At 49.0% G+C, this 11,456-nt stretch overlaps 1 protein-coding gene across 2 annotated transcripts in view; it reads left to right on the top strand.

The window, feature by feature from the left end:
• The first annotated feature begins 270 nt into the window (after window positions 1–270).
• The window catches only part of LOC127920253 (RNA binding protein fox-1 homolog 1-like), a 46,524-nt gene continuing 35,338 nt past the window's right edge, over window positions 271–11,456 (top strand). Inside the window, exons 1-2 of one of the 2 annotated variants that reach the window (XM_052504112.1) lie at window positions 271–897; window positions 2,802–2,855. In XM_052504112.1, the coding sequence (XP_052360072.1) occupies window positions 860–897; window positions 2,802–2,855 (92 nt within the window). In that variant the 5' untranslated portion in view covers window positions 271–859. The remainder of the gene's footprint in view (window positions 898–2,801; window positions 2,856–11,456) is intronic. The other variant, XM_052504111.1, reaches the window with a different exon arrangement.

The raw sequence follows: 11,456 nt of genomic DNA, 5'->3' as shown, positions 1-11,456 counted from the left end.
TCTGCATGCTCCTCCTCCTCCTCCTCCTCCTCTGCATGCTCCTCCTCCTCCTCCTCCTCCTCTGCATCCTCCTCCTCCTCCTCCTCCTCCTGCATGCTCCTCCTCCTCCTCCTCCTCCTCCTCTGCATGCTCCTCCTCCTCCTCCTCCTCCTCCTCTGCATGCTCCTCCTCCTCCTCCTCCTCCTCCTCCTCCATATTACAACACAGCTGTTTGATTGTTTGTCTTTACGTTTCATCTCCTTTTTTGAGGATCAGAACAGTATTAAGCTGTAAATCTTTTACCATGAAAATATAATATTTTGTTAATTAGCTTTGTATTGAAGTCTTTACTACTTATGTGTGACCTGTTAAGTTAAAAGGGACACATTGATGTAGGAATCATATGACAGCATGCTGCTCTCTAGAACCCAACCAAGTTAAAAGGGTTTTAGGGGACACATTGATGTAGGAATGATATGACAGCATGCTGCTCTCCAGAACCCAACCAAGTTAAAAGGGTTTTGGGGGACACATTGATGTAGGAATGATATGACAGCATGCTGCTCTCTAGAACCCAACCAAGTTAAAGGGTTTTGGGGGACACATTGATGTAGGAATGATATGACAGCATGCTGCTCTCCAGAACCCAACCAAGTTAAAAGGGACACATTGATGTAGGAATGATATGACAGCATGCTGCTCTCTAGAACCCAACCAAGTTAAAAGGGTTTGGGGGACACATTGATGTAGGAATGATATGACAGCATGCTGCTCTCTAGAACCCAACGTACTGTTGGGTTTTAATATGTGTCTGACTGCTGTTGGAAACGCTCTGATACAAGCCTGTCTGTGATAGGTCAACAATGCAACGGCACGGGTAATGACCAATAAGAAGACAGTCAATCCTTATGCAAATGGTAAGACTCACCGGGCCTCCGTGGGAGGGGTTTAAGACTCACTGGGCCTCTGTGGGAGGGGGGTTTAAGACTCACCGGGCCTCCGTGGGTTTTGGGGTTTAAGACTCACCGGCCTCCGTGGGAGGGTTTAAGACTCACTGGGCCTCTGTGGGAGGGGTTTAAGACTCACCGGGCCTCTGTGGGAGGGGTTTAAGACTCACCTGGGCCTCTGTGGGAGGGGTTTAAGACTCACCGGGCCTCCGTGGGAGGGGTTTAAGACTCACCGGGCCTCCGTGGGAGGGGTTTAAGACTCACCGGGCCTCTGTGGGAGGGGTTTAAGACTCACCGGGCCTCTGTGGGAGGGTTTAAGACTCACAGGGCCTCTGTGGGAGGGGTTTAAGACTCACTGGGCCTCTCTGGGAGGGGTTTAAGGCTCACCGGGCCTCTGTGGGAGGGGTTTAAGACTCACCGGGCCTCTGTGGGAGGGGGTTTAAGACTCTCACCGGGCCTCTGTGGGAGGGGCTTAAGGCTCACCGGGCCTCTGTGGGAGGGGTTTAAGACTCACCGGGCCTCTGTGGGAGGGTTTAAGACTCACTGGGCCTCTGTGGGAGGGGGTTTAAGACTCACCGGGCCTCTGTGGGAGGGGTTTAAGACTCACCGGGCCTCTGTGGGAGGGGCTTAAGACTCACCGGGCCTCTGTGGGAGGGGTTTAAGACTCACCGGGCCTCTGTGGGAGGGTTTAAGACTCACCGGGTCTCTGTGGGAGGGGTTTAAGACTCACCGGGCCTCTGTGGGAGGGTTTAAGACTCACTGGGCCTCTGTGGGAGGGGTTTAAGACTCACTGGGCCTCTGTGGGAGGGGTTTAAGACTCACTGGGCCTCTGTGGGAGGGGGGTTTAAGACTCACTGGGCCTCCGTGGGAGGGGTTTAAGTCTCACCGGGCCTCTGTGGGAGGGGTTTAAGACTCACTGGGCCTCCGTGGGAGGGGTTTAAGACTCACCGGGCCTCCGTGGGAGGGGTTTAAGACTCACCGGGCCTCTGTGGGAGGGGTTTAAGACTCACCGGGCCTCTGTGGGAGGGGTTTAAGACTCACCGGGCCTCTGTGGGAGGGGTTTAAGACTCACTGGGCCTCTGTGGGAGGGTTTAAGACTCACCGGGCCTCTGTGGGAGGGGTTTAAGACTCACCGGGCCTCCGTGGGAGGGGTTTAAGACTCACTGGGCCTCTGTGGGAGGGGTTTAAGACTCACCGGGCCTCCGTGGGAGGGGTTTAAGACTCACTGGGCCTCTGTGGGAGGGGTTTAAGACTCACTGGGCCTCTGTGGGAGGGGTTTAAGACTCACTGGGCCTCTGTGGGAGGGGTTTAAGACTCACTGGGCCTATGTGGGAGGGGTTTAAGACTCACTGGGCCTCTGTGGGAGGGGTTTAAGACTCACCGGGCCTCTGTGGGAGGGGTTTAAAACCACTGATATGTTTTGCCTTTATCTTCTAGAATATTTTCACTTCTATCCTGCAACAGCTGCTCAGTTTAATTTTTTATCTCCTTCTCGGTCTCCTCTCTCTCCTGCTCTCTCTCTCTCTCTCTCTGTCTCTCTCTCTGTTAGGGGTTTCTCTCTGATACTGTTCTCTGCTCTTATCTTCTAGAATCTCTCTTCTCTTCTCTCTCTGTTACTCTCTGCTCTCTTCTCTTCTTCTCTCTCTCTCTCTCTGTCTCTCTCTCTCTCTCTCTCTCTCTCCTCTCTCTCTGTCTCTGTCTCTCTCTGTTACTGTCTCTCTCTCTCTCTGTCTCTCTCTCTCTCTCTCTCTCTGCAGTCTCTCTCTCTCTCCAGAGTTCTATGCAGGTCTCTCAGAAGCTCTAGTCATTAACTGTCTCTCTCTCTCTCTCTGTCTCTCTCCTCTCTGATTCTCTCTCCACTCTCTCTCTCTTCAGGTGGAAGTTGAACCCAGTCGATCGGTGCAGTCTACAGTCCAGAGTTCTATGCAGGTAAGAGGACAGAAGCCTAGTCATTAACTGTGTTCCGAGTCTTTAGGTCTTAGACATCCACATCACATGATTCAGAGAACCACATCCACAACACATGATTCAGAGAACCACATCCACATCACATGATTCAGAGAACCACATCCACAACACATGATTCAGAGAACCACATCCACAACACATGATTCAGAGAACCACATCCACATCACATGATTCAGAGAACCACATCCACAACACATGATTCAGAGAACCACATCCACAACACATGATTCAGAGAACCACATCCACAACACATGATTCAGAGAACCACATCCACAACACATGATTCAGAGAACCACATCCACATCACATGATTCAGAGAACCACATCCACATCACATGATTCAGAGAACCACATCCACATCACATGATTCAGCAGTACTCTGGGTGGTCAGGTCATTGGTGTACATTATACATTGGGTAATCCTGAAAGCTGATTGGATTAAAAAAATGCATTCCAACCAGTGTCTATTCCACAAATTACCACCGTCTAAATCTATGATGTTAAAATGCCCATTTATTCTGTTCCGTCTGACTATCTCATCAGCCCAGCCAGGCAATTTATAAACTTGTTCTCCCCTACAAAAGGCATCTAGACAATATCTCACATTTCTTTAAGACGAACATATAGTTTTCAACAGCAGAGATTTATAAAAATCTTGCTGTCTGTCTCTCTGACATTTACAACATTGTTTCAGTATTCAAATTTGATCTCCAGCTGTCGCATAGTAATGACCGTGTCAGGATGAGACAGACGGGCAGGCAGCTCTTCTGGTTCATAGGCACATGATTACTGCGTACAACAACAGCTGTAGGATCAGCAGAGGCATTCGGGGCAGTTAGAGGGGCATACATTAGGTTACATTGTGTCTACCTGGTATAATGTACATTTGCTGAAGCATTATGATAACTCAGCGACAAAATGGTATTGATTAGCTGAGCTGGGCTTGGGTCATTGATGAGTGATTGTCTCAACGCAGCCTTATAGTGCTGTGAAAGGACCCAGGAACCTGCGTCACGATGGTAGGGATTAGCTGAGCTGGGCTTGGGTCATTGATAAGTCATTGTCTCAATGCAGCCTAATAGTGCTGTGAAAGGACCCAGGAACCCAGGTGATTTGGGTGGATCCCATCCTCCTTATAGTGCTGTGAAAGGATCCAGGAACCCAGATGATTTGGGTGGATCCCATCCTCCTTATAGTGCTGTGAAAGGACCCAGGAACCCAGATGATTTGGGTGGATCCCATCCTCCTTATAGTGCTGTGAAAGGACCCAGGAACCCAGATGATTTGGGTGGATCCCATCCTCCTTATAGTGCTGTGAAAGGACCCAGGAACCCAGATGATTTGGGTGGATCCCATCCTCCTTATAAAAATGTGTTTTGTTTCCAAAAGGTGTTAATATTGTCAACAAAAGTTACACCCAACGAGCTGCAATCATCACGTAGCCAGTTGTGAAGAGAAAGATCCCTGCTGAAGTGTTCAATGTCTCGATTCAGAGAGGACACAGGAGCAGATATGATGTGTCTTTTGTTAGTGTCTAGCAGAGAGTCAATCAGCTCTTTAAAATCCAGTTTCAACTGTTCAGAGCTGCCCTTCATAATGTAATTAACCCCCCCGACGTTGACATTGACATCGTAGGCACTGCAGTCGCAGTCGAAGGTGCAGGAAGATCAGGCTCCAAGACGGTGAAACTATGTGCTGTTGGTATCCGCTCCTCTCGTTGGGAGGCCGTTGTCCTCGGCATCCCACGGCTCAGTGACATGCGGCCACCGTTGAATGTCTTGCTCCTCTCGCTGTGCTCCTTCGACGCCACGTTCAGATGGGGGAGCTCCGGGCAACACCGGCTCAGTCGGATAACGACAAAACGACAAGGCGGAGATGCATCCAACGAGCGCAAACGCCCTCCAGCCACCTGCATAGAAAATGTAAACATTCCGCTCTGCGTTTTCACTAGTTTCTTACACCGGCTGGCGACCCGCGTGATCAAGGAAGCCACCTCGAGCCCATAATCCTCGGCAAGTAAACATTTTGCCGCGTTGTAACTCAGAGTGATCCGGATTGTCCCAGAATAAAGCGTAGTAGATACAGGTCCTACACTAAGGCCAGAGCAACTCAATTTGAGCCCAGCAAGGCCACACCTACCTGGGATGAAATGCCCACCAAGGCCACACCACCCTAGGTTGAAATGCCCACCAAGGCCACACCAACCTGGGATGAAATGCCCACCAAGGCCACACCAACCTGGGATGAAATGCCCACCAAGGCCACACCAACCTGGGATGAAATGCCCACCAAGGCCACACCAACCTGGGATGAAATGCCCACCAAGGCCACACCAACCTGGGTTGAAATGCCCACCAAGGCCACACCAACCTGGGATGAAATGCCCACCAAGGCCACACCAACCTGGGATGAAATGCCCACCAAGGCCACACCACCCTAGGTTGAAATGCCCACCAAGGCCACACCACCCTAGGTTGAAATGCCCACCAAGGCCACACCAACCTGGGATGAAATGCCCACCAAGGCCACACCAACCTGGGATGAAATGCCCACCAAGGCCACACCAACCTGGGATGAAATGCCCACCAAGGCCACACCAACCTGGGATGAAATGCCCACCAAGGCCACACCACCCTAGGTTGAAATGCCCACCAAGGCCACACCACCCTAGGTTGAAATGCCCACCAAGGCCACACCAACCTGGGATGAAATGCCCACCAAGGCCACACCAACCTGGGATGAAATGCCCACCAAGGCCACACCAACCTGGGATGAAATGCCCACCAAGGCCACACCAACCTGGGATGAAATGCCCACCAAGGTCACACCAACCTGGGATGAAATGCCCAAGGCCACACCAACCTGGGATGAAATGCCCACCAAGGCCACACCACCCCTAGGTTGAAATGCCCACCAAGGCCACACCAACCTGGGATGAAATGCCCACCAAGGCCACACCACCTGGGTTGAAATGCCCACCAAGGCCACACCCAACCTGGGTTAATTGGAACAATGCTTTAGTGCAGTACAGAATAATCAGAAGACAGTGGTAACAAATAGATATTAATAGAGTAGAGGGGTAGAAATACTCCTACACACACACACACACACGCACACGCACACACGCACGCACACACACGCACGCACGCACGCACGCACGCCAAGCCATTTTAAGACTCGGAGAGGATTTCTTCCTCTTTCTATGTCTTTTTCCATATATCTCTTTGGCATGTAGAGCGCGTGCGTGTGTGTGTGTGTGTGTGTGTGTGTGTGTGTGTGTGTGTGTGTGTGTGTGTGTGTGTGTGTGTGTGTGTGTGTGTGTGTGTGTGTGTGTGTGTGTGTGTGTGTGTGCGTGTGTGCGCATGCATGCGTGTTTACCTTGGCTGTACCATTCCTGACCTTCTGTCCTCCTGTCATTACCCTCTCTCATTATGGTGAAATATCATCCTGATTTATCATTATATGAACAAAGTCAGGAAGAAGGACATAGAGAGACAGAGAGAGAGAGAAAGAGAGAGATAAAGAGCGAGAGAGACAGAGAGAGAGAGAAAAAGAGAGATAAATAGCGTGAGAGAGGAGACTTAGATAGACAGAGAGAGAGACAGAGAGAGAGAGAAAGAGGCGAGAGAGAGAGACATAGATAGACAGAGAGAGAGACATAGAGAGACAGAGAGAGACATTGCGAGAGAGAGAGAAAGAGCGGAGAGACAGAGAGAGAGACAGAGAGACAGACAGAGAGAGAGAGAGACAGAGAGAGACCTAAATTGTCTTGTCAAGGGCGTCATGGGGGGGCTGAACTATATTTTGTAAATTGAAATCAATATGTTTCATTTCTCCAGTCATTCTCCTAATTCAGTGAACATTCTTTTAATTACAAGATCCTCCGTATCTATTCACTTTGTCTCACCTTTCAAATCCCCCAAACACCATTACGCTTTGTGTGTCTGTGTGTCTGTATGTTCGTGCACCCATGTGTGTGTGTGTGCGTGTGTGTGTGTGTGTGTGTGTGTGTGTGTGTGTGTGTGTGTGTGTGTGTGTGTGTGTGTGTGTGTGTGTGTGTGTGTGTGTGTGTGTGTGTGTGTGTGTGTGTGTGTGTGTGTGTGTGTGTGTGTGTGTGTGTGTGTGTGTATGTGCGTGTGTGTTGCGTGTGTATGTGTGTCAGTCAGTGTGTGTTGGGCATACTTTAGGTTCTCCTGTCTCTCCCTTCTCTTCTGTGATTAATGAGGGCATCATGAATACGTGCTGATTGCTTCAGGACACTGGGAGTTGGGTCGGCTCACTAGACTGTTGTTGAGACGTGCTGATTGCTTCAGGACACTGGGAGTTGGGTCGGCTCACTAGACTGTTGTTGAGACGTGCTGATTGTGTCAGGACACTGGGAGTTGGGTCGGCTCACTAGACTGTTGTTGAGACATGCTGATTGTGTCAGGACACTGGGAGTTGGGTCGGCTCACTAGACTGTTGTTGAGACGTGCTGATTGTGTCAGGACACTGGGAGTTGGGTCGGCTCACTAGACTGTTGTTGAGACGTGCTGATTGCTTCAGGACACTGGGAGTTGGGTCGGCTCACTAGTCTGTTGTTTAGATGTGCTGATTGTGTCAGGACACTGGGAGTTGGGTCGGCTCACGAGACTGTTGTTGAGACGTGCTGATTGCTTCAGGACACTGGGAGTTGGGTCGGCTCACTAGACTGTTGTTGAGACGTGCTGATTGCTTCAGGACACTGGGAGTTGGGTCGGCTCACTAGTCTGTTGTTTAGATGTGCTGATTGTGTCAGGACACTGGGAGTTGGGTCGGCTCACTAGACTGTTGTTTAGATGTGCTGATTGTGTCAGGACACTGGTCTGAGGTGGTGGGGAGTTGGGTCGGCTCACTAGACTGTTGTTGAGACGTGTTGATTGTATCAGGACACTGGGAGTTGGGTCGGCTCACTAGACTGTTGTTGAGACGTGCTGATTGTATCAGGACACTGGGAGTTGGGTCGGCTCACTAGACTGTTGTTGAGACGTGCTGATTGCTTCAGGACACTGGGAGTTGGGTCGGCTCACTACATTACATTTACATTTAAGTCATTTAGCAGACGCTCTTATCCAGAGCGACTTACAAATTGGTGCATTCACCTTATGACATCCAGTGGAACAGCCACTTTACAATAGTGCATCTAAATCTTTAAGGGGGGTGAGAAGGATTACTTTATCCTATCCTAGGTATTCCTTAAAGAGGTGGGGTTTCAGGTGTCTCCGGAAGGTGGTGATTGACTCCGCTGTCCTGGCGTCGTGAGGGAGTTTGTTCCACCATTGGGGGCCAGAGCAGCGAACAGTTTTGACTGGGCTGAGCGGGAACTGTACTTCCTCAGTGGTAGGGAGGTGAGCAGGCCAGAGGTGGATGAACGCAGTGCCCTTGTTTGGGTGTAGGGCCTGATCAGAGCCTGGAAGTACTGAGGTGCCGTTCCCCTCACAGCTCCGTAGGCAAGCACCATGGTCTTGTAGCGGATGCGAGCTTCAACTGGAAGCCAGTGGAGAGAGCGGAGGAGCGGGGTGACGTGAGAGAACTTGGGAAGGATGAACACCAGACGGGCTGCGGCGTTCTGGATGAGTTGTAGGGGTTTAATGGCACAGGCAGGGAGCCCAGCCAACAGCGAGTTGCAGTAATCCAGACGGGAGATGACAAGTGCCTGGATTAGGACCTGCGCCGCTTCCTGTGTGAGGCAGGGTCGTACTCTGCGGATGTTGTAGAGCATGAACCTACAGGAACGGGCCACCGCCTTGATGTTAGTTGAGAACGACAGGGTGTTGTCCAGGATCACGCCAAGGTTCTTAGCGCTCTGGGAGGAGGACACAATGGAGTTGTCAACCGTGATGGCGAGATCATGGAACGGGCAGTCCTTCCCCGGGAGGAAGAGCAGCTCCGTCTTGCCGAGGTTCAGCTTGAGGTGGTGATCCGTCATCCACACTGATATGTCTGCCAGACATGCAGAGATGCGATTCGCCACCTGGTCATCAGAAGGGGGAAACACTAGACTGTTGTTGAGACGTGCTGATTGCTTCAGGACACTGGGAGTTGAGTCGGCTCACTAGACTGTTGTTTAGATGTGCTTTAACTCTCCTGTCTGTAATCTATAACAACCCTCATCTCTTTACTCTCCTGTCTGTAATCTATAACAACCCTAATCTCTTTACTCTCCTGTCTGTAATCTATAACAACCTCATCCTTTCACTCTCCTGTCTGTAATCTATAACAACCCTCATCTCTTTACTCTCCTGTCTGTAATCTATAACAACCCTCATCCCTTTCACTCTCCTGTCTATAATCTATAACAACCCTCATCTCTTTACTCTCCTGTCTGTAATCTATAACAACCCTCATCCCTTTACTCTCCTGTCTGTAATCTATAACAACCCTCATCCCTTTACTCTCCTGTCTGTAATCTATAACAACCCTCATCCCTTTACTCTCCTGTCTGTAATCTATAACAACCCTCATCCCTTTACTCTCCTGTCTGTAATCTATAACAACCCTCATCCCTTTACTCTCCTGTCTGTAATCTATCACAACCCTCATCCCTTTACTCTCCTAGCTGTAATCTCCAACAACCATCATCAACAACCCTCATCTACCTGTAATCTATAACAACCCTCATCTACCTGTAATCTATAACAACCCTCATCAACAACCCTCATCTACCTGTAATCTCCAACAACCCTCATCAACAACCCTCATCTACCTGTAATCTCCAACAACCCTCATCAACAACCCTCATCTACCTGTAATCTATAACAACCCTCATTAACAACCCTCATCTACCTGTAATCTCCAACAACCCTCATCAACAACCCTCATCTACCTGTAATCTCCAACAACCCTCATCAACAACCCTCATCTACCTGTAATCTCGAACAACCCTCATCAACAACCCTCATCTACCTGTAATCTTCAACAACCCTCATCTACCTGTAATCTTCAACAACCCTCATCAACAACCCTCATCTACCTGTAATCTTCAACAACCTCATCTACCTGTAATCTCCAACAACCCTCATCAACAACCCTCATCTACCTGTAATCTCCAACAACCCTCATCAACAACCCTCATCTACCTGTAATCTCCAACAACCCTCATCAACAACCCTCATCTACCTGTAATCTTCAACAACCCTCATCTACCTGTAATCTTCAACAACCTCATCAACAACCCTCATCTACCTGTAATCTTCAACAACCCTCATCTACCTGTAATCTCTAACAACCCTCATCAACAACCCTCATCTACCTGTAATCTCCAACAACCCTCATCAACAACCCTCATCTACCTGTAATCTCCAACAACCCTCATCAACAACCCTCATCTACCTGTAATCTCCAACAACCCTCATCAACAACCCTCATCTACCTGTAATCTCCAACAACCCTCATCAACAACCCTCATCTACCTGTAATCTTCAACAACCCTCATCAACAACCCTCATCTACCTGTAATCTTCAACAACCCTCATCAACAACCCTCATCTACCTGTAATCTCCAACAACCTCATCAACAACCCTCATCTACCTGTAATCTCCAACAACCCTCATCAACAACCCTCATCTACCTGTAATCTCCAACAACCCTCATCAACAACCTCATCTACCTGTAATCTCCAACAACCTCATCAACAACCCTCATCTACCTGTAATCTCCAACAACCCTCATTAACAACCCTCATCTACCTGTAATCTATAACAACCCTCATCAACAACCCTCATCTACCTGTAATCTCCAACAACCCTCATCAACAACCCGCATCTACCTGTAATCTCCAACAACCATCATCAACAACCCTCATCTACCTGTAATCTATAACAACCCTCATCAAAACCCTCATCTACCTGTAATCTCCAACAACCTCATCTACCTGTAATCTCCAACAACCATCATCAACAACCCTCATCTACCTGTAATCTCCAACAACCCTCATCTACCTGTAATCTCCAACAACCCTCATCTACCTGTAATCTCCAACAACCATCATCAACAACCCTCATCTACCTGTAATCTCCAACAACCCTCATCTACCTGTAATCTCCAACAACCTCATCTACCTGTAATCTCCAACAACCATCCTCAACAACCCTCATCTACCTGTAATCTCCAACAACCCTCATCTACCTGTAATCTCCAACAACCATCATCAACAACCCTCATCTACCTGTAATCTCCAACAACCCTCATCTACCTGTAATCTCCAACAACCTCATCTACCTGTAATCTCCAACAACCATCCTCAACAACCCTCATCTACCTGTAATCTTCACCAACCTCTTCACTTTAACTGTCCTACCTGTAATCCATAACAACTCTAATTACTTAATCTTACGGCTGCTGTCCCTGTACAGCGATCAACATCAGCGGAAATTTCAGTGACAACTAATAGTACTGATACAACTCAAACTTTAATTAAAACACACATGCAGGGTACTCAATTAAAGCTACACTCGTTGTGAATCTAGCCAACATGTCAGAATTTTAAAATGGTTTTCGGCGAAAGCATGAGAAGCTATTATCTGATTGCATGCAACCCCGGA

The sequence above is a fragment of the Oncorhynchus keta genome, unplaced genomic scaffold (genome assembly GCF_023373465.1).
Source record: "Oncorhynchus keta strain PuntledgeMale-10-30-2019 unplaced genomic scaffold, Oket_V2 Un_contig_18713_pilon_pilon, whole genome shotgun sequence".
Lineage (NCBI taxonomy): Eukaryota > Metazoa > Chordata > Actinopteri > Salmoniformes > Salmonidae > Oncorhynchus > Oncorhynchus keta.
Note: the sequence above shows the minus strand (reverse complement) of the source record. Positions and strands in the feature narration are given on the sequence as shown.